The sequence below is a fragment of the Salmo salar genome, chromosome ssa23, assembly GCF_905237065.1.
Source record: "Salmo salar chromosome ssa23, Ssal_v3.1, whole genome shotgun sequence".
In the NCBI taxonomy this organism is placed as follows: Eukaryota; Metazoa; Chordata; class Actinopteri; order Salmoniformes; family Salmonidae; genus Salmo; species Salmo salar.
In genome coordinates this window covers 47124137-47148667 of record NC_059464.1, presented here as the reverse complement: position 1 = coordinate 47148667, position 24531 = coordinate 47124137, and the positions used below count along the sequence as shown (strand labels likewise).

General features: G+C 46.4%; 1 protein-coding gene across 5 annotated transcripts; it reads left to right on the top strand.

Annotated features, from left to right (window-relative positions):
* fadsd5 (delta-5 fatty acyl desaturase) lies at window positions 1–24290 on the top strand. 5 transcript variants are annotated; one of them, NM_001123542.2, is given in 14 exon segments: window positions 218–235; window positions 768–870; window positions 1226–1537; window positions 1811–1921; window positions 10947–11144; window positions 13292–13393; window positions 13734–13859; window positions 14114–14174; window positions 14303–14379; window positions 21737–21834; window positions 21996–22092; window positions 22330–22409; window positions 22820–22945; window positions 23075–24200. In NM_001123542.2, coding segments are annotated over 12 exon segments (1365 nt in total). In that variant the 5' UTR covers window positions 218–235; window positions 768–870; window positions 1226–1300; the 3' UTR covers window positions 23127–24200.
* The last annotated feature ends 241 nt before the right edge of the window (window positions 24291–24531 follow it).

Genomic DNA, 24531 nt, shown 5'->3' with positions numbered 1-24531 from the left:
GTGAAACAACCCCATTGGACGAGAGACTCGAATGATCGGCATGGAATTGTTTAGGGAAATTGTGGGTGGGTGAATGACCGGGTGAAGAAAAGTTAGTTATGTAACGAAATATACAGTTAGGAGCCTACTGATGATTTGATTGGATAGATGATGAGACTGGTGATCAGAAAGAAGTAAATGTATTTTTATGAATAAGAGACGGAGCGAGGAGAGGATTGCACATCTGGATATGTTGGTGAGTGCAGCTTTTCTATTCATTCTATATACACATCATCATTGTATAATTGCGTTATATTGTTGATAACAGTATAGCCTGATTTAATGTTATGTCATGTAGCCTGGGGATTTCTGTAAGGGTTGACACGACAACGGACTATTAGATTTTATCATGCGTGTCATTATAGAGACATTCAAATGAAACACTCATAAAGGTTTGCACTGTGTGTCATATAAAACTCGGGGAACATATGCGGAACGGAAGAGGAGTCCATGCCTAAACAATGGCGCATCTCCGTATTCTTTATTATTTATTGATGAGAACATTTCAATGCTCTTTGTCTCTATTCTAATATAATGTTACAAATAAACATCGTGGTAAATTGCATCGATGCTCAACATTAGATTAGAATAGGAACTCCATACAGAATGCTACAGGTATTCGTTATTAGATATTTTCAACAACATATTTAATGGTTTCGATGTTGTTAGAATAGAAACTCCACAGAATTACAGAACCCAGACTGGCTAACATTCTTGCGCCTCTACAGGTATTCTTCATTCGATATTTTCAGCAAATTAATTGAACAACATATTTTGTTGTACAACGCTGTCTGGAAAACATCTCCCTTCCCTCAGTCAAAAGAATCGCAGGTTAGCGTTTTTCATCATGAATGTTGTTCTGGAGGCAGAATGGTCACTAGTTTGCACAGTCACAGTCATACAATTAGATTTTAAACCCAACCCTAATCTTAAATTAAGACCAAAAATCAAATTTTGTTTTCATGAATTTATTAAATATAGGTGATTTTCACTTACTTTGAAGCTGGCCCATGAGCGGAAATTGTTCAGTTCTGCCTCCAGGACAAGACTCATCCCAGTAAACATCAAGCTGCAGAAGAGTCACACCATTTCACCATGTAGGTGTGACTTGGCTCAGACAGCATCATCTGATTCTGATTCCATTCCCTGACTTCCTCTCTGTACGTTGCATTTGACTGGTCCTCAGTGTGCTTCAGTTGGACAGACTGGACAGAGCGTAGCTGACACAGCGACGGTGTGAGTGGAGCAGAGAGAACCGAGGATGGGGGGCGGAGGCCAGCAGACGGAGTCAAGCGAGCCGGCCAAGGGTGACGGGCTTGAGCCCGATGGAGGGCAAGGTGGCAGTGCAGTCTACACCTGGGAAGAGGTCCAGAGGCACTCCCACAGAAGCGACCAGTGGTTGGTCATCGACAGGAAGGTCTATAATATTACCCAGTGGGCAAAGAGACACCCGGGTGGCATCAGGGTCATCAGTCACTTTGCTGGAGAAGATGCCACGGTCAGTAGTGGAAGTTGTTGGTGAAATGTTCTCAAGCTTTTCCAGGAAGACTTTTTGAAAATGTTCTAATGTTGTAGGTATGACATATTACACTAGTTGTTAGTGGATTGTACATTACTGGATCCTAATTTCATGATAATCTCTTAACTAATCTCACAGTTAATTAGTATTTATTTGTACTTTTTTAAAAATATTTGTTAAATTAACTGAGAGACAAATAAAGGACATTTGTATGTATTTCTAGATTAATTAATCTATATCTCTGATTTGTAGGAAGCATTTTCCGCATTCCATCTTGATGCTAATTTTGTCAGGAAGTTTCTGAAGCCGTTGCTGATTGGAGAGCTGGCACCGACAGAGCCCAGCCAGGACCATGGGAAAAATGTGAGGAGGCCCATCTTTCTCTCTCCCTCTACATAACATACATCGTTGTAGGCTACATAATGAAACATAGAATGTGAAGCCTAGAGCGTCTCTCCCTCTGACATAGCCCCACGCCCACTCTAACATACTGTAGGTTTAGGTAGGGACCCAGGGACCAATGTGAGGCCTGTCTTTCTCTGGCTGATAGGGAATTCCATGCTTCTCAGACAGAATGCTGTGCAGAATGTTACTTTCTATAATGTGTCAGAGTGTGGTAAGAGCAGGTATGATGTGGATGGAGATATTTCAAGACAAGATTGACCTCCTAGAGAAGTAGTGTGTAATCTTCAGTCATCTACTATAACTAGGGCACATTATACCAGCCTGTCTATGTGCCCAGATGCCCCTATAACTAGGGCACATTATACCAGCCTGTCTATGTGCCCAGATGCCCCTATAACTAGGGCACATTATACCAGCCTGTCTATGTGCCCAGATGCTCCTATAACTAGGGCACATTATACCAGCCTGTCTATGTGCCCAGATGCCCCTATAACTAGGGCACATTATACCAGCCTGTCTATGTGCCCAGATGCCCCTATAACTAGGGCACATTATACCAGCCTGTCTATGTGCCCAGACGCCCCTATAACTAGGGCACATTATACCAGCCTGTCTATGTGCCCAGATGCCCCTATAACTAGGGCACATTATACCAGCCTGTCTATGTGCCCAGATGCCCCTATAACTAGGGCACATTATACCAGCCTGTCTATGTGCCCAGATGCCCCTGTAACTAGGGCACATTATACCAGCCTGTCTATGTGCCCAGATGCCCCTATAACTAGGGCACATTATACCAGCCTGTCTATGTGCCCAGATGCCCCTATAACTAGGGCACATTATACCAGCCTGTCTATGTGCCCAGATGCTCCTATAACTAGGGCACATTATACCAGCCTGTCTATGTGCCCAGATGCCCCTATAACTAGGGCACATTATACCAGCCTGTCTATGTGCCCAGATGCCCCTATAACTAGGGCACATTATACCAGCCTGTCTATGTGCCCAGATGCCCCGCTGCCCGCTGTCTGTTTATCTATTCAGGAGTCTTACATCTTATCCTGGTACTCTTCAGCTTTCTGTTACTTCTATTTCCTTACCCTTCTTCTTCCTCTTCTTCTTCTTCTTCTTGAGCTGGTCTGCTCCACACAACTGTTTCAACTCCTGCTGAGCACCTGTACAGTGCCAAAATCCTGGAAGATTGTCAACCATTGTACCAGTGCCTAAGAAGTCAGGGGCCAAATCACCAAATGACTTTCGACCTGTGGCCCTCACGCCCCTTTTGGCCAAATACATGGAAAGGGTTGTCAGTAAGCACCTTACCCTGTCCATATCAGATCAACTGGACCTGTTACAGTTTGCCTATAAGGCACAGAGAGGGATTGAGGATTCTACCCTGACCTGGGTGAACATGGTGGCTTCAACATGCTAAATCATATCATCACAGAGGAGGACTGAGGATGCTACCCTGACCTTGGTGAACATGGTGGCTATTCCCCTTCAACATGCTAAATCATATCTTCACAGAGGAGGACTGAGGATGCTACCCTGACCTGGGTGAACATGGTGGCTAGTCACCTTCAACATGCTAAATCATATCATCACAGAGGTGGACTGAGGATGCTACCCTGACCTTCGTGAACATGGTGGCTTCAACATGCTAAATCATATCATCACAGAGGAGGACTGAGGATGCTACCCTGACCTTGGTGAACATGGTGGCTATTCCCCTTCAACATGCTAAATCATATCATCACAGAGGAGGACTGAGGATGCTACCCTGACCTTGGTGAACATGGTGGCTTCAACATGCTAAATCATATCATCACAGAGGAGGACTGAGGATGCTACCCTGACCTTGGTGAACATGGTGGCTTCAACATGCTAAATCATATCATCACAGAGGAGGACTGAGGATGCTACCCTGACCTTGGTGAACATGGTGGCTAGTCACCTTCAACATGCTAAATCATATCATCACAGAGGAGGACTGAGGATGCTACCCTGACCTTGGTGAGCATGGTGGCTAGTCACCTTCAACATGCTAAATCATATCATCACAGAGGAGGACTGAGGATGCTACCTTGGTGAACATGGTGGCTATTCCCCTTCAACATGCTAAATCATATCATCACAGAGGAGGACTGAGGATGCTACCCTGACCTTGGTGAACATGGTGGCTATTCCCCTTCAACATGCTAAATCATATCATCACAGAGGAGGACTGAGGAGCCTACCCTGACCTGGGTGAACATGGTGGCTAGTCCCCTTCAACATGCTAAATCATATCATCACAGAGGAGGACTGAGGATGCTACCCTGACCTTGGTGAACATGGTGGCTATTCCCCTTCAACATGCTAAATCATATCATCACAGAGGAGGACTGAGGATGCTACCCTGACCTTGGTGAACATGGTGGATAGTCACCTTCAATATGCAAAATAATATCCCGTTTCATTTATTGATTTTAGTTCAGCTTTTAATACACACTGCTGAAACGACTACTGGACCTGAACGTCAACGGAAGCCTGGCAGGTTGGATCAAGGACTTTTTTAACTGACAGCCCACGGAGGTTCCACATGAATGGGGCCCTCTCTGATGAACTGACCCTGAACACAGGGGCACCCCAGGGGTGTGTCCTCTATCTGATGAACTGACCCTGAACACAGGGGCACCCCAGGGGTGTGTCCTCTCTCTGATGAACTGACCCTGAACACAGGGGCACCCCAGGGGGGTGTCCTCTATCTGATGAACTGACCCTGAACACAGGGGTGTCCTCTCTCTGATGAACTGACCCTGAACACAGGGGCACCCCAGGGGTGTGTCCTCTCTCTGATGAACTGACCCTGAACACAGGGGCACCCCAGGGGTGTGTCCTCTCTCTGATGAACTGACCCTGAACACAGGGGCACCCCAGGGGTGTGTCCTCTCTCTGATGAACTGACCCTGAACACAGGGGCACCCCAGGGGTGTGTCCTCTCTCTGATGAACTGACCCTGAACACAGGGGCACCCCAGGGGTGTGTCCTCTCTCTGATGAACTGACCCTGAACACAGGGGCACCCCAGGGGTGTGTCCTCTCTCTGATGAACTGACCCTGAACACAGGGGCACCCCAGGGGTGTGTCCTCTCTCTGATGAACTGACCCTGAACACAGGGGCACCCCAGGGGTGTGTCCTCTCTCTGATGAACTGACCCTGAACACAGGGGCACCCCAGGGGTGTGTCCTCTATCTGATGAACTGACCCTGAACACAGGGGCACCCCAGGGGTGTGTCCTCTATCTGATGAACTGACCCTGAACACAGGGGCACCCCAGGGGTGTGTCCTCTATCTGATGAACTGACCCTGAACACAGGGGCACCCCAGGGGGGTGTCCTCTCTCTGATGAACTGACCCTGAACACAGGGGCACCCCAGGGGGGTGTCCTCTCTCTGATGAACTGACCCTGAACACAGGGGCACCCCAGGGGGGTGTCCTCTATCTGATGAACTGACCCTGAACACAGGGACACCCCAGGGGGGTGTCCTCTATCTGATGAACTGACCCTGAACACAGGGGCACCCCAGGGGTGTGTCCTCTCTCTGATGAACTGACCCTGAACACAGGGGCACCCCAGGGGTGTGTCCTCTCTCTGATGAACTGACCCTGAACACAGGGGCACCCCAGGGGGTGTCCTCTCTCTGATGAACTGACCCTGAACACAGGGGCACCCCAGGGGGTGTCCTCTATCTGATGAACTGACCCTGAACACAGGGACACCCCAGGGGGGTGTCCTCTATCTGATGAACTGACCCTGAACACAGGGGCACCCCAGGGGTGTGTCCTCTCTCTGATGAACTGACCCTGAACACAGGGGCACCCCAGGGGTGTGTCCTCTCTCTGATGAACTGACCCTGAACACAGGGGCACCCCAGGGGTGTGTCCTCTCTCTGATGAACTGACCCTGAACACAGGGGCACCCCAGGGGTGTGTCCTCTATCTGATGAACTGACCCTGAACACAGGGGCACCCCAGGGGTGTGTCCTCTCTCTGATGAACTGACCCTGAACACAGGGGCACCCCAGGGGGGTGTCCTCTATCTGATGAACTGAACCTGAACACAGGGGCACCCCAGGGGGGTGTCCTCTATCTGATGAACTGACCCTGAACACAGGGGCACCCCAGGGGGGTGTCCTCTCTCTGATGAACTGACCCTGAACACAGGGGCACCCCAGGGGGGTGTCCTCTATCTGATGAACTGACCCTGAACACAGGGGCACCCCAGGGGGTGTCCTCTATCTGATGAACTGACCCTGAACACAGGGGCACCCCAGGGGGGTGTCCTCTATCTGATGAACTGACCCTGAACACAGGGGCACCCCAGGGGGGTGTCCTCTCTCTGATGAACTGACCCTGAACACAGGGGCACCCCAGGGGTGTGTCCTCTCTCTGATGAACTGACCCTGAACACAGGGGCACCCCAGGGGTGTGTCCTCTCTCTGATGAACTGACCCTGAACACAGGGGCACCCCAGGGGGGTGTCCTCTATCTGATGAACTGACCCTGAACACAGGGGCACCCCAGGGGGGTGTCCTCTATCTGATGAACTGACCCTGAACACAGGGGCACCCCAGGGGGGTGTCCTCTCTCTGATGAACTGACCCTGAACACAGGGGCACCCCAGGGGTGTGTCCTCTCTCTGATGAACTGACCCTGAACACAGGGACACCCCAGGGGTGTGTCCTCTATCTGATGAACTGACCCTGAACACAGGGGCACCCCAGGGGGTGTCCTCTCTCTGATGAACTGACCCTGAACACAGGGGCACCCCAGGGGTGTGTCCTCTCTCTGATGAACTGACCCTGAACACAGGGGCACCCCAGGGGTGTGTCCTCTCTCTGATGAACTGACCCTGAACACAGGGGCACCCCAGGGGTGTGTCCTCTCTCTGATGAACTGACCCTGAACACAGGGGCACCCCAGGGGTGTGTCCTCTCTCTGATGAACTGACCCTGAACACAGGGGCACCCCAGGGGTGTGTCCTCTCTCTGATGAACTGACCCTGAACACAGGGGCACCCCAGGGGTGTGTCCTCTCTCTGATGAACTGACCCTGAACACAGGGGCACCCCAGGGGTGTGTCCTCTCTCTGATGAACTGACCCTGAACACAGGGGCACCCCAGGGGTGTGTCCTCTCTCTGATGAACTGACCCTGAACACAGGGGCACCCCAGGGGTGTGTCCTCTCTCTGATGAACTGACCCTGAACACAGGGGCACCCCAGGGGTGTGTCCTCTCTCTGATGAACTGACCCTGAACACAGGGGCACCCCAGGGGTGTGTCCTCTCTCTGATGAACTGACCCTGAACACAGGGGCACCCCAGGGGTGTGTCCTCTATCTGATGAACTGACCCTGAACACAGGGGCACCCCAGGGGGTGTCCTCTATCTGATGAACTGACCCTGAACACAGGGACACCCCAGGGGTGTGTCCTCTCTCTGATGAACTGACCCTGAACACAGGGGCACCCCAGGGGTGTGTCCTCTCTCTGATGAACTGACCCTGAACACAGGGGCACCCCAGGGGTGTGTCCTCTCTCTGATGAACTGACCCTGAACACAGGGGCACCCCAGGGGTGTGTCCTCTCTCTGATGAACTGACCCTGAACACAGGGGCACCCCAGGGGTGTGTCCTCTCTCTGATGAACTGACCCTGAACACAGGGGCACCCCAGGGGTGTGTCCTCTCTCTGATGAACTGACCCTGAACACAGGGGCACCCCAGGGGTGTGTCCTCTCTCTGATGAACTGACCCTGAACACAGGGGCACCCCAGGGGTGTGTCCTCTCTCTGATGAACTGACCCTGAACACAGGGGCACCCCAGGGGTGTGTCCTCTCTCTGATGAACTGACCCTGAACACAGGGGCACCCCAGGGGTGTGTCCTCTCTCTGATGAACTGACCCTGAACACAGGGGCACCCCAGGGGTGTGTCCTCTCTCTGATGAACTGACCCTGAACACAGGGGCACCCCAGGGGGGTGTCCTCTCTCTGATGAACTGACCCTGAACACAGGGGCACCCCAGGGGGTGTCCTCTCTCTGATGAACTGACCCTGAACACAGGGGCACCCCAGGGGTGTGTCCTCTCTCTGATGAACTGACCCTGAACACAGGGGCACCCCAGGGGTGTGTCCTCTCTCTGATGAACTGACCCTGAACACAGGGGCACCCCAGGGGGGTGTCCTCTCTCTGATGAACTGACCCTGAACACAGGGGCACCCCAGGGGGGTGTCCTCTATCTGATGAACTGACCCTGAACACAGGGGCACCCCAGGGGTGTGTCCTCTATCTGATGAACTGACCCTGAACACAGGGGCACCCCAGGGGGGTGTCTTTTCACCATTGTTGTTGTTGTTCTCTATCTACACTAATGAGATGAAGATCCGAGGAAACAATGTGAGCTTTTTTTTATGTACGCGGATGACATGGCTCTGGTAGGAATCTTTTTTTTTTTAAAGATGCTTCGTCAGATGGGGACAGCTATTTTAAAACAAACCAACCACCTTCAAGAATGATGTCCGGCAAACTCCCTCCACATCAATGTGGAAAAGACAAAAGAGCTGATCATCAATGGCAACAACTTACCAATGTCCCAACCACTGTCTCTGAACGACCAACCAGTGGAGGTGGTTGAGTGTTTTAAACACCTAGGGACACACATTGACGACAAGCTGAGTTTTTTTACAGAGAAAGCAGACTGTATTTTTTTTAAAGAAAGCCAACGCCTGTTTTTAATCAGGAAATTAAAGGAGTTTGGAGTCAACCAGGATTTTCTGGAGAGGGTGTACAGCAGTTTGGTGGAGAGCATCCTCACGTTCAATATGACAGTCTGGTAATCTGAGCTGGTGGAGAGCATCCTCACGTGGTCGTTGTGAGTGAATGTATTAATGTCCTCTATGTTGTTAGTGTATGCAACATGATGGACTGACTGGTTTAGATGTGTATGATGTAAGAATGTACAGTTGAAGTCAGAAGTTTACATACACTTAGGTTGGAGTCATTAAAACTCGTTTTTCAACCACTCCACAAATTTCTTGTTAACAAACTATAGTTTTGGCAAGTCGGTTAGGACATCTACTTTGTGCATGACACAAGTAATTTTTCCAACAATTGTTTACAGACAGATTATTTCACAATAATTCACTGGACCACAATTCCAGTGGGTCAGAAGTTTACATACACTAAGTTGACTGTGCCTTTAAACAGCTTGGAAAATTCTTCAAAATGATGTCATGGCTTTAGAAGCTTCTGATAGGCTAATTGATATCATTCGAGTCAATTAGAGGTATACCTGTGGATGTATTTCAAGGCCTACCTTCAAACTCAGTGCCTCTTTCCTTGACATCATGGGAAAATCAAAAGAAATCAGCCAAGACCTCAGAAAGAAATTGTAGACCTCCACAAGTCTGGTTCATCCTTGGGAGCAATTTCCAAACGCCTGAAGGTACCACGTTCATCTGTACGAACAATAGTACGCAATTATAAACACCATGGGACCACACAGCCATCATACCGCTCAGGAAGGAGACTCGTTCTGTCTCCTAGAGATGAACGTACTTTGGTGCAAAAAGTGCAAATCAATCCCAGAACAACAGCAAAGGACCCTGTGAAGATGCTGGAGGAAACAGGAACAAAAGTATCTATATCCACAGTAAAACGAGTCCTATATCGACTTAACCTGAATGGCCGCTCAGCAAGGAAGAAGCCACTGCTCCAAAACCGCCATAAAAAAGCCAGACTATGGTTTACAACTGCACATGGGGACAAAGATCATAATTTTTGGGGAAATGGCCCCTGGTCTGATGAAACAAAAATATTACTATTTGGCCATAATGACCATCAGTATGTTTGGAGGAAAAAGGGGGAGGCTTGCAAGCCAAAGAATACCATCCCATCCGTGAAGCACGGGAGTGGCAGCATCATGTTGTGGGGGTGCTTTGCTGCAGGAGGGACTGGTGCACTTCACAAAATAGATGGATCATGAGGTAGGAAAATTACGTGGATATATTGAAGCAACATCTCAAGACATCAGTCAGGAAGTTAAAGCTAAGTCGCAAATGGGTCTTCCAAAGGGACAATGACCCCAAGCATACTTACAAAGTTGTGGCAAAATGGCTTAAGGACAACAAAGTCAAGGTATTGGAGTGGCCATCACAAAGCCCTGACCTCAATCCTATAGAAAATATGTGGGCAGAACTGAAAAACTGTGTGCGAGCAAGGAGGCCTACAAACCTGACTCAGTTACACCAGCTCTGTCAGGAGGAATGGGCCAAAATTCACCCAACTTATTTTGGGATGGTTTTGGAAGGCTACCTGAAATGTTTGACCCAAGTTAAAGAATTTAAAGACAATGCTACCAAATACTAATTGAGTGTATGTAAACTTCTGACCCACTGAGAATGTGATGAAAGAAATAAAAGCTGAAATAAATCATTCTCTCTACTATTATTCTGATATTTCACATTCTTAAAAAAAGTGGTGATCCTAACTGACCTAAGACACAGCATTTGTACTAGAATTAAATGTCAGGAATTGTGAAAACTGAGTTTAAATGTAGTTGGCTAAGGTGTATGTAAACTTCCCACTTCAACTGTATGTGTATGTGATTATTTTAATGAAGGTGATGCCAAAGAAAAATGTCCATCCTGGATGAATAATGAAGTTTTATTCTATTCTTCTTGTTCTCTACAGGTTTCTCTTCTCAATTTACACTGTCCTTATCCCTCTCCTGTCCTCTTCCTCTCCTCCTCTCCACTCCCTCAATTCTCATCTCTCTACCATCAGCCGCTTTCCTCCTGGTTCATCTACTTTGCTCTATCACAGTTGGTCTTTCTGCAATTCCTTGCATCCTATCATCTCGCCTCCTCAAATCAAGGACAGTTTAATTGAGAAAGACTTACTTCATACGTCTTAATTGATTATTGATCACCTCTAACCCATACAGGCAGCTCTGGTGCAGGACTTCCAGGCCTTGCGTGACCATGTGGAGAGGGAGGGTCTCCTCCGTGCCCGCCTCCTGTTCTTCAGCCTCTACCTGGGCCACATCCTGCTACTAGAGGCCCTGGCTTTGGGCCTGCTCTGGGTCTGGGGGACCAGCTGGAGCCTCACACTGCTCTGTTCCCTCATGCTGGCCACGTCTCAGGTACCATTACCATATTATTAGGGAGTACAAGAAGATAGTTGACAGGCAGATTCAAAGGTTAGGCATAGGGATCTAAGGTTAGGGTTAAGGTTAGGTTCAGGAATGAGGTTATAATCAGAGGAATAGGTTAAGATTAAGATTAGGGTAACGGTTTAAGTTAGGGTTAGGTTTAGGATAAAGGTTCGAATTAGAGGATTAGGTTAGGGTTAGGATTAAGGTTAGGGTTAAGTTTAGGATTAAGGTTAGAATTAGATGAATAGGTTAAGATTAAGGGTAAGGGTTTAGGTTGAATTTTTACATGTCATTTTTATTTACCTTTATTTAATTAGGCAGGTCAGTTAAGAACAAATTATTATTTACAATGACGGTCTACCAACAGGCAAAAGATCTCCTGCGGGGACCGGGGCTGGGATTTAAAAAAATAAATAATAATAATTTAAAAAAAATATAGGACAAAACACACATCACGACAAGGGAGACAACACTGCATAAAGAGAGACCTAAGACAACAACATAGCATGGCAGCAACACATGACAACACAGCATGGTAGCAACACAACATGGCAGGAGCACAATATGGTAGTACCACAAAATATGGTGCAAACATTATTGGGCACAGACAACAGCACAAAGGGCAAGAAGGTAGAGACAACAATACATCACGCGAAGCAGACACAACTGTCAGTAAGAGTGTCCATGATTTAGTCTTTGAATGAAGAGATTGAGATAAAACTGTCCAGTTTGAGTGTTTTTTTGCAGCTCGTTCCAGTCGCTAACTGAAAAGACAAGCGACCCATAAATGTGTGTGCTTTGGGGACCTTTAACAGAATGTGACTGGCAGAACGGGTGTTGTTTGTGGAGGATGAGTGCTGCAGTAGGTATCTCAGATAGGGGGGAGTGAGGTCTAAGAGGGTTTTATAAATAAGGATCAACCAGTAGGTCTTGCGACGGGTATACAGAGATGACCAGTTTACAGAGGAGTATAGAGTGCAGTGATGTGTCCTATAAGGAGCATTGGTTGAAAATCTGATGGCTGAATGGTAAAGAACATTTAGCCACTCGAGAGCACCCTTACCTGCCCATCTATAAATTATGTCTCCGTAATCTAGCATGGGTAGGATGGTCATCTGAATCAGGGTTAGTAAGTACTTGTATGAGCTGACTACCTCAAGCTCAAAACCCTCAGAGGTAGTAATCATACCTGTAGGGAGAGGGGCATTCTTCTTACCAAACCACATGACAGAGAAAGCCTGTTGGACACTAATAAAGCTTTGTTGTATTGCATTTAACACAAAATCCGGGGAGGGGCCAGCTCAGTATTAGACTGTATCATCTGCATATAAATGGATAAGATAGCTTCCTACTGCCTGAGCTATGTTATTGATGTAAATTGAGAAGAGAATGGGGCCTAGGATTGAGCCTTGGGGTACTCCCTTGGTGACAGGCAGTGGCTGAGACAGCAGATGTTCTGACATTATACACTGCACTCTTTGAGAGAGGTAGTTAGCAAACTAGGCCAAAGACCCATCAGAGACACTAATACTCCTTAGCCGGCCCACAAGAATGGAATGGTCTACCGTATCAAAAGCTTTGGCCATGTCAATAAAAATAGCAGCACAACATTGCTTAGAATCAAGGGCAATAGTGACATCATTGAGGACCTTCAAGGTTGCAGTGACACATCCATAACTTGAGCAGAAACCAGATTGCATACCAGAGAGAATACTATAGACATCAAGAAAGCCAGTCAGTTGATTATTGAGAAGTTTTTCCAACACTTTTGATAAACAGGGCAAAATAGAAATAGGCCTATCAGCTTGATCAGCTTGATCTCCCCCTTTCAATAAAGGACGGACCATGGCTGCTTTCCAAGCAATGGGAACCTTCCCAGAGAGGAGAGACTGGTTAAAAATGGTCAGAGATATGCTTGGCGATGATAGGGGCAGCAACCTTAAAGAAGAAAGGGTCTAAACCATCTGACTCAATTTTTTGGGGGGGTCAAGTTTCAGGAACTCCCTTAGCAACTCGGACTCAGTGACCGCCTGCAGGGAGAAACTTTGTAGCGGAGGAAGAGGGAGAAGAGAGATAAGGTTACCAAACCACCTTTCAGACACCATTCAAAATCTGCCTTTCTTTTTCCCTCTCAGTCCCAGGCTGGCTGGCTGCAGCATGACTTCGGCCACCTGTCAGTCTGCAAGAAATCCAGCTGGAACCACAAACTGCACAAGTTTGTCATTGGACACCTAAAGGTAGGCTACTGGACAATGGTTGGACATTTGACATTACTGTTTCTATAGGCTGATCTTCTGCTAATCTTTGGATAAGTTAACCGGACACAGTTTAAACCCAGTCCTGGACTGAAAACCATTCTCAATGGATGATCTCCTTTGAAATTACATTTTACTCCAGGACTATGTTAAATCTTTGTTCAGGAAACTGTCCCTTTCACTTTCCCACATTCACCAGTGTTACATTTCTAAGTTGACTGCTATACATTAGCCTTATTTCGTGTAGTGTCCAACAGTTGTAAGTTACAGTAAGTGTAATTGTGTGTACCATTAATAAGTAACATTAGCTGTGTGTTTCCAGGGTGCCTCTGCTAACTGGTGGAACCATCGTCACTTCCAGCACCACGCTAAACCCAACGTGTTTCGTAAAGATCCTGATATCAACTCACTGCATGTCTTCGTCCTGGGAGACACACAGCCTGTAGAGGTAGTTATCAATATATTATATTTGTGAACCCTGCCCCAACTGGACCCACAACCGTAGTGCTTTATGACCCATCTGACTCCATGTCATATTTGAATAATAATCTAAATATCCATGTAATAGTTCATTAGATTAATGTAATATTCATGAAATAACCATGTAATGATATCCATGTAACAGTTTGGCTCAGTAGTGTTAAAACGGTATTAGTGTTTCTGTGTAAGATCCATCTGACTCCTTGTCTCTGTCTATTGCAGTATGGTATAAAGAAGTTGAAGTACATGCCCTACCATCACCAACACCAGTACTTCTTCCTCAGTAAGTTTCTGAACACGTTTCATGGATTTCTGTATATAAATCACATCAACTTCAATTGAACACATACAAGTAAAAGACAGACCACTGATGTATGTATGTAATACCAATATTTTCCTTCTGTCTCTCAGTTGGACCTCCACTAATCGTTCCAGTGTTTTTCAACATCCAGATATTCCGGACCATGTTTTCACAACGGGACTGGGTGGTGAGATATCATACCAATTAAATGTAAACTTAATCCTCTTCATTCATATCTGGAACATAAGGCTTCCACGAGAGAGTAATGATATATATTTTTTATTTATTTCACCTTTATTTAACCAGGTAGGCCAGTTGAGAACAAGTTCTCATTTACAACTGCGACCTGCCCAAGATAAAGCAAAGCAGTGTGACACAAACAACAACACAGAGTTACACATGGAATAAACAAACATACAGTCAATAATACAGTAGAAAAATTCTATATACAGTGTGTGCAAATGAGGTAGGATAAGGGAGGTAAGGCAATAAATAGGCCATAGTGGTGAAATAATTACAATATTGCAATTAAACACTGGAGTGATAGATGTGCAGAAGATGAATGTGCAAGTAGAGATACTGCGGTGCAAAGGAGCAAAATAAATAAAATAAATAACAGTATGGGGGATGAGGTAGTTGGTTGGGCTATTTACAGATGGGCTATGTATAGGTGCAGTGATCTGTGAGCTGCTCTGATAGCTGGTGCTTAAAGCTAGTGAGGGAGATATGAGTCTCCAGCTTCAGCGATTTTTGCAGTTTTTTCCAGTCATTGGCAGCAGAGAACTGGAAGGAAAGGAAGCCAAAGGAGGAATTGGCTTTGGGGGTGACTAGTGAGATATACCTGCTGGAGCGTGTGCTATGGGTGGGTGCTGCTATGGTGACCAGTGAGCTGAGATAAGGCGGGACTTTACCTAGCAAAGACTTATCGATGACCTGGAGCCAGTGGGTTTGGCGACAAATATGAAGCGAGGGCCAGCCAACGAGAGCATACAGGTCGCAGTGGTGGGTAGTATATGGGGCTTTGGTGACAAAACGGATGGCACTGTGATAGACTGCATCCAATTTGCTGAGTAGAGTGTTGGAGGCTATTTTGTAAATGACATCGCCGAAGTCAAGGATCGGTAGAATCGTAAGTTTTACGAGGGTATGTTTGGCAGCATGAGTGAAGGATACTTTGTTGTGAAATAAGAAGCCGATTCTAGATATAATTTTGGATAGGAGATGCTTAATGTGAGTCTGGAAGGAGAGTTTACAGTCTAACCAGACACCTAAGTATTTGTAGTTGTCTACATGTTCTAAGTCAGAACCATCCAGTGTAGTGATGCTGAACGGGCAGGCAGGTGTGGGAAGTGAACGGTTGAAGAGCATGCATTTACTTGCATTTAAGAGCAGTTGGAGGCAACGGAAGGAGAGTTGTATGGCATTGAAGCTCGTCTGGAGGTCAGTTAATACAGTGTCCAAAGAAGGGCCAGAAGTTGTAACGATCGTCGTCGGGTGATGAGGAAGCGGACCAAAACGCAGCTGGGAGCGAACACATGTTTATTCTTTACACTGAAATAAACACGTACACAAAACCAAGACAAGGCCGATACGTTAACTGCTCAAACACAAAGAGGCAACACCCCACAAACAGCGTGGGGGAAAAAGGAACTTAAATGTGATCCCAATCAGAGACAACTAGCGACAGCTGTCTCTGATTGGGAATCGACAGAACCCAACATAGAAATAACCCACATAGAGCTAACACAAGGCTATAACGCAAACATAGAAAACAAACCAAGGAAAAATACCCAACATGACACACCTTGACCAAAATACCCGAGTTCACCTGGTCAGGGCGTGACAGTACCCCCCCCAACGGTGCGTACTCCCGGCGCACCAAACTTAAGTCTATTAGGGGGGGACCCGGGTGGGCGCCTCACCCTCGGTGGAGGCTCTGGCCCCGGGCGTGTTCTTTCCCCCGCCTCCACCTTAGCCCTACCCCTCTGGCCCGGACTGGACCACTGTGGAGCGGCATGCTCAGGCTCCGGAGCGGAGCCGTCGACCGGAACAGGATTGGGCACCGGTGGACCGGACACGGGCCGTGCCGGACTGGGAACATGCACAACTGGCTTGGTGCGGGGAGCAGGAACGGGCCGGGCCGGACTGGGGACACGCACCACTGACTTGGTGCTGGGAGCAGGGACGGGCCGGACAGGACTGTGGACACGCACCGTGGGCTTGGTGCGGGGAACAGGAACGGGCCGGACAGGACTGTGGACATGCACCGTGGGCTTGGTGCGGGGAGCAGGGACGGGCCGGACAGGACTGTGGACACGCACCGTGGGCTTGGTGCGGGGAACAGGAACGGGCCGGACAGGACTGTGGACATGCACCGTGGGCTTGGTGCGGGGAACAGGAACGGGCCGGACAGGACTGGGGACACGCACCGTGGGCTTGGTGCGGGGAACAGGAACGGGCCGGACAGGACTGTGGACACGCACCATGGGCTTGGTGCGGGGAACAGGGATGGGCCGGACAGGACTGGGGACACGCACCACTGACCTGGTGCGGGGAGCAGGGACGGGCCGGGCAGGACTGTGGACACGCACCGTGGGCTTGGTGCGGGGAACAGGAATGGGCCGGACAGGACTGTGGACATGCACCGTGGGCTTGGTGCGGGGAGCAGGGACGGGCCAGACAGGACTGTGAACACGCACTGGTGAACTGAAGCGTGGAGCCGGTTTAGCCACTCGTCCTGGCTGGATGCCCATCCTAGCACGGCATGTGCTGGGCATGTCCACCGGACGCACCGGGCTGTGCGGGCGCACTGGCGACACAGCGCGCAACTCCGCATCCCATGGCTCCTCCCTCAGATCTTCCCTCAGCAGGTCCTCAATCAACCGCCTCATCTCCGTCTCCTCCTCCGCCGTCATACCCCACGAGAGCAGTGGTCTGGGCTCTTCCTCTGCCCTTCCGGACCACCCCATTAGCCCCCCCCAAAAAAATTATTGGGGGTGTCTTCCGGGCCTCCTCGACCGCCGCCTGCGACTCCGTCCACCGGCTGGCATTACCTCCTCGACCTGGGAATCCTTTCGCCAGGGTCCTTTCCCCGACATGATCTCCTCCCAGGTCCAGAACTCCTTCCCCTCGCGAGCCCATCTCTCGCGCTCCTTATCCTCCCGCTGCTTGGTCCAGGTTTGGTGGGGTGTTCTGTAACGATCATCGTCGGGTGATGAGGAAGCGGACCAAAACGCAGCTGGGTGCGAACACATGTTTATTCTTTACACTGAAATAAACACGTACACAAAACCAAGACAAGGCCGATACGTTAACTGCTCAAACACAAAGAGGCAACACCCCACAAACAGCGTGGGGGAAAAAGGAACTTAAATGTGATCCCAATCAGAGACAACTAGCGACAGCTGTCTCTGATTGGGAATCGATAGAACCCAACATAGAAATAACCCAGATAGAGCTAACACAAGGCTATAACACAAACATAGAAAACAAACCAAGGAAAAATACCCAACATGACACACCTTGACCAAAATACCCGAGTTCACCTGGTCAGGGCGTGACAGAAGTATACAGAATGGTGTCGTCTGTGTTGAGGTGGATCAGAGAATCACCAGCAGCAAGAGCGACATCATTGATTTATACAGAGAAAATAGTCAGCCCGAGAATTGAACCCTGTGGCACCCCCATAGAGACTGCCAGAGGTACGGACAACAGGCCCTCTGTTTTGACACACTGAACTCTGTCTGAGAAGTAGTTGGTGAACAAGGCGAGGCAGTCGTTTGAGAAACCAAGGCTGTTGAGTCTGCCGATAAGAATGTGGTGATTGACAGAGTCGAAAGCCTTGGCCAGGTCGATGAATACGGCTGCACAGAACTGTCTCTTATCGATGGCGGTTATGATATCGTTTAAGACCTTGAGTATGGCTGAAGTGCACCCATGACCAGCTCTGAAACCAGATTGCATAGCGGAGAAGGTACGGTGGGATTCGAAATGTTCTGTGATCTGTTTGTTAACCTGTTGGAACCCCTAGCCAACAGCCAATGGCATCGCACGGCGCGAAATACAAAACCAACTAAAATACCACAATTAAATTTTCTCAAACAATCAACTATTTTACACCATTTTAAAGATAAGACTCTCGTTAATCTAACCACATTGTCCGATTTCCAAAAGTCTTTACAGCGAAAGCAAAACATTAGATTATGTCAGGAGAGTACATAGCCAAAAATAGTCACACAGCCATTTTCAAAGCAAGCATATATGTCACAAAAACCAAAACCACAGCTAAATGCAGCACTAACCTTTGATGATCTTCATCAGATGACACTCCTAGGACATTATGTTATACAATACATGCATGTTTTGTTCAATCAAGTTCATATTTATATCAAAAACCAGCTTTTTACATTAGCATGTGATGTTCAGAACTAGCATACCCACCGAAAACTTCCGGGGAATTTACTAAATTACTCATGATAAACGTTGACAAAATACATACCAATTATTTTAAGAATTATACATTTACATTTGAGTAATTTAGCAGACGCTCTTATCCAGAGCGACTTACAGTAGTGAATGCATACATTTCATACAATTTCATACATTTCATATATTTTTTTTCTGTGCTGGATAGATTATAGATACAGAACTCCTTTATGCAATCGCTATGTCCGATTTTAAAATAGCTTTTCGGCGAAAGCACATTTTGCAATATTCTGAGTACATAGCTCGGCCATCAAGGCTAGCTATTCAGACCCGCCAACATCGGGGCAGCCTAAACTCAGAATTACTATTAGAAAAATTGGATTACCTTTGCTGTTCTTCGTCAGAATGCACTCCCAGGACTTCTACTTCAACAACAAATGTTGTTTTGTTTCCAAATAATCCATAGTTATATCCAAATACCTCCGTTTTGTTCGTGCGTTCAGGTCACTATCCGAAGGGTAACGCGCGAGCGCATTTCGTGACAAAAAAATTCAAAATATTCCATTACCGTACTTGGAAGCATGTCAAACGCTGTTTAAAATCAATTTTTATGCTATTTTTCTTGTAAAATAGCGATAATATTCCAACCGGGCAACGTTGTATTCATTCAAAGAGAGAAAGAAAAAAATGGCGAGTTCTCGTGACTGCGCATCTCCAGTTTCACTGTCCCCAGGCAGACCACTTACAAACTCTGCTCCTATACTTTGCCCAGAGACATCAGACACCCCATTCCACTTTCTGGCGGCTTTGGAGAGCCAGTGGAAGCCTTAGAAAGTGTCACGTAACAGCACAGATGCTGTAATTTCAATAGAGATGCAACAGAAGGACAACAAATTGTCAGACAGGGCACTTCCTGCATGGAATCTTCTCAGGTTTTTGCCTGCCATATGAGTTATGTTATACTCACAGATACCATTCAAACAGTTTTAGAAACTTTAGAGTGTTTTCTATCCAAATCTACTCATTATATGCATATTCTAGTTTCTGGGCAGGAGTAGTAACCAGATAAAGTCGGGTACGTTTTTTATCCGGCCGTGAAAATACTGCCCCCTATCCCAAAGAAGTTAACTTGGCTTTCGTAGACCTTAGAAAGGCAGGGCAGGATAGATATGATTATGCTGACACCTGGGGGCACTAAATCCTTGTTCATTGCTCACTAAAGCTAGCGAGCATAATATTGCACCACCAACAACACACTGACTGTACCATCAGACATGACTAAATCAAATCAAATTTTATCAAATACACATGGTTAGCAGATGTTAATGTGAGTGTAGCGAAATGCTTGTGCTTCTAGTTCCGACCGTGCAGTAATATCAGACGTTTCTTGTAGTTGGCCACCAGGTTTGCACACATCTCAGGAGGGATTTTGTCCCACTCCTCTTTGCAGATCTTCTCCAAGTCATTAAGGTTTCGAGGCTGATGTTTGGCAACTCGAACCTTCAGCTCCCTCCACAGATTTTCTATCGGATTAAGGTCTGGAGACTGGCTAGGCCATTCCAGGACCTTAATGTGCTTCTTCTTGAGCCAATCCTTTGTTGCCTTGGCCGTGTGTTTTGGGTCATTGTCATGCTGGAATACGCATCCACGACCCATTTTCAATGCCCTGGCTGAGGGAAGGAGGTTCTCACCTAAGATTTGACGGTACATGGCCCCGTCCATCGTCCCTTTGATGCAGTGAAGTTGTCCTGTCCCCTTAGCAGAAAAACACCCCCAAAGCATAATGTTTCCACCTCCATGTTTGACGGTGGGGATGGTGTTCTTGGGGTCATAGGCAGCATTCCTCCTCCTCCAAACACGGCGAGTTGAGTTGATGCCAAAGAGCTCCATTTTGGTCTCATCTGACCACAGCACTTTCACCCAATTGTCCTCTGAATCATTCAGATGTTCATTGGCAAACTTCAGACGGGCATGTATATGTGCTTTCTTGAGCAGGGGGACCTTGCGGGTGCTGCAGGATTTCTGTCCTTCACGGCATAGTGTGTTACCAATTGTTTTTGTTGGTGACTATGGTCCCAGCTGCCTTGAGATCATTGACAAGATCCTCCCGTGTAGTTCTGAGCTGATTCCTCACCGTTCTCATGATCATTGCAATTCCACGAGGTGAGATCTTGCATGGAGCCCCAGGCTGAGGGAGATTGACAGTTCTTTTGTGTTTCTTCCATTTGCGAATAATCGCACCAACTGTTGTCACCTTCTCACCAAGCTGCTTGGCGATGGTCTTGTAGTCTTGTTGCCCATTCCAGCCTTGTGTAGGTCTACAATCTTGTCCCATACATCCTTGGAGAGCTCTTTGGTCTTGGCCATGGTGGAGAGTTTGGAATCTGATTGATTGCTTCTGTGGACAGGTGTCTTTTATACAGGTAACAAACTGAGATTAGGAGCACTCCCTTTAAGAGTGTGTTCCTAATCTCAGCTCGTTACCTGTATAAAAGACACCTGGGAGCCAGAAATCTTTAAATCTTTCAATTTATAACATTTTTGACATGCGTTTTTCTGGATTATTTTGTTATTATTCTGTCTCTCACTGTTCAAATAAACCTACCATTAAAATTATAGACTGATCATTTCTTTGTCAGTGGGCAAACGTACAAAATCAGCCGGGGATCAAAAAAAAAAATTCCCTCACTGTATGTAAACATTATATAAAGTGGCATTGTTTAAAGTGACTAGTGATACATTTATTACATCAATTTTTAATTATTAAAGTGGTCAGAGATTTGAGTCCGTATGTTGGCAGCAGCCACTCAATGTTAGTGTACCATCAGAAATGACCAACTTCCTAATCAACATAATTGTTGCTTTGGTAGGAACCCCAGGTGTGATAATTGTTGCTTTGGTAGGAACCCCAGGGTAGGAACCCCAGGTGTGATAATTGTTGCTTTGGTAGGAACCCCAGGTGTGATGATTGTTGCTTTGGTAGGAACCCCAGATGTGATAATTGTTGCTTTGGTAGGAACCCCAGGTGTGATAATTGTTGCTTTGGTAGGAACCCCAGATGTGATAATTGTTGCTTTGATAATGTCTGGCCGTAATATCAATCTTTGTCTCCTGTGAAGGATCTGGCGTGGTCGATGAGTTTCTACCTTCGCTTCTTCTGCTGTTACTATCCCTTCTTTGGTTTCTTTGGCTCAGTAGCATTGATCAGCTTCGTCAGGTAAAGTATGAACTGAGAGGGAGCTCAAAGATTAACTCATTCATTCACTGTATTCAAACTATCTACAGTATTAGAAAACAGCACAATGCTGTGCTTAATGTAATAATGTAACATAATATTGTGGCTGAATAATTGTATTGTGAATGTTGTACTGTATATAGGTTTTTGGAAAGCCACTGGTTTGTATGGGTGACCCAGATGAATCACCTTCCTATGGAGATGGATCATGAGAGACACCAGGACTGGCTCACCATGCAGGTAACATGTCATCATTATGAGACAACTGGGTCCATATACACAGTGTCTTGGAGTAGGAGAGCTGATCTAGGATCAGGTTCCCCCTGTCCTTACATTCCTATTCATTATCATCTTAAAAGGCTAAACTGATCTGAGAACAGCAGTCCTGAATACAGGCCCAGGAGTGTTTTCTGGGGCTGTGCCATCCGTAGTTCTCCAGCAGAGGGAGCTATAACGTGTCTCTTTCTGTGGTCTTAGTTGAGCGCTACTTGCAACATTGAACAGTCAACCTTCAACGACTGGTTCAGTGGACACCTCAACTTTCAGATTGAACACCAGTAAGTGGAACAAATATCCCACCTTACTGTTGTCTGTCAACAGGATATACTGTATTTATATGGTCATTTATCAGGTCACTGACATACTAAAGTTATAGTTTAAGCAGTATTCAGCTTCATTTGATCTTAAATATAACTTAACAGTTGTTTGTGCTAATTACTCTACCTCGTAATAGTGTTTAGATATAATATCGATACAATCCTACTCAGAAACTGAGGTTTCTCTGAAAAACTCTGATAACGTCTGCTCTCTCTGTCTCTCCCTCCCTCTCTCTCCTTCCTCCTCCCCCACCCCCCTCTCTCTCTCTCTCTGCCTCTTTCTCTAATCTCTCTCTCCCTCTGTCACCTTCCCCCTGCCCCCCACTCTCTCTCTCTGCCTCTCTTTCTCTGTCTCCCCCTCTGTCTCCCAGTCTGTTTCCTACCATGCCCCGTCATAACTACCACCTGGTGGCTCCTCTGGTGCGTACTTTGTGTGAGAAACATGGAGTTCCCTATCAGGTCAAGACTTTGCAGAAAGGCATGACTGATGTTGTCAGGTAAAGTGTTTTAAATGAATATTTGAAGTGCTATCCTCTGGGAATAGATTGTACATCATAAGGTGATACCTGCTGCTCTCAGTTTCCTGTGATTTACCTGGTTTGTTATCCACCTCTGTTCCTCTCCAGGTCACTGAAGAAGTCAGGGGATCTGTGGCTGGATGCATATCTCCATAAATAAATCCCTTCCTGACTCTGGATGGGATTTTAAATCCATCGCAGATTAACAACCTGCGAACAGAGAAGACATTTCCTAGATGTTTTTGATGATAATGATCGCTGCAAACATTATTGTGATATAATTGTTTTAATCCTTGGCAGCAGTGAATGGGGATCCATAGCATAAATAGAGGGTTTATATAGTAGGGCGAGGCGTTTAAAAAAAACTAAAAACTGTTTTTATTGACCTATATTTCCAGCATTATCCACTGGGTTTGATGCAGGCAGAAAATCCTAGGAAATGTTCTGTAATTGATACAAGTCTCAGTCATTCCAGTCTGGTTGTCCGTTCGTTTTTGGTGGAGGGATCGCAGCATTCGAATCTTAATTTCACAAAGCCTATAATTTAGCAGGGAATACTATTTGTAGATGAGTGATTTTACACCTCGTTTTTCTCAAGCTGATCGCCTCCAACAGACAATTCCTGATCACAGGAAGTTATATAAATGGGGAAATTAGGACACGTAAAGGAGAAAGACTATGAATCCAAGCAGAAAATAGAAGTGTACAATAAAAATCTCTATCGCTTGAAATTCCCCGCCGGGATGCTCATTGCAGACTACAATATATTCTGCAAAACCTGCAATTTAGCGTTACATTTTCAATGGAGAGACAGGATAGACAGCCATCTGAAATAATTATGCCCTCTCAGAAGAATGCTTCGACCTTGAAACGTTGTGGAGGACATAGTGAAACAGTCTCGTCCGTACATAACAAGACAACATCAATCAACAACAATATTTCACAACGTAATCGTTGTCTGTTAATAACATATGGGTATGATAGGCATTTTTCTATCAGAAAATGTAGAGGGTGAAATATAGACTATTTTCAGAATACTAATGGCTCGCCTATTTTCATTCACTATAGAAATAACCCAATTTATCCATCTCTGTTTTTAACGTCTTCACCCAGCTCTCATACACAATGTGTGTCAGTGGATTTGTCCGTTACTATGCTTTCCGTTGTGTTTTTACCGGACTGCGGCTCCGTTCTTTACGTGTGTTAATGAATAAACGCAATTTGGGATTGTCAACTTTTTAGAGAGGGATGTTGGAGCTTGCAAAAGCCATATCCTCATAATTTATTCTATAGCAAATTAAAAATGCCTTACTTTGTTCTTTAATGTGTTACATTTTCTTAGATCAAAATACATATTATTCCCATTGTAATGTTAATACCTGGCAATGAATAAGTAAAATATTATTTCGATAATGTCCTTATAATACGCTAATACTGCTGATGAGAATAATTGTTGGCAACTATTTCATTTGAAGTCCATCCACATGGTTGGGAATTGATTTTGGACTAATTGGATAATTATGTTAGATGATCATGGTGTGAGAAGGTTCTATATCGGACACTTA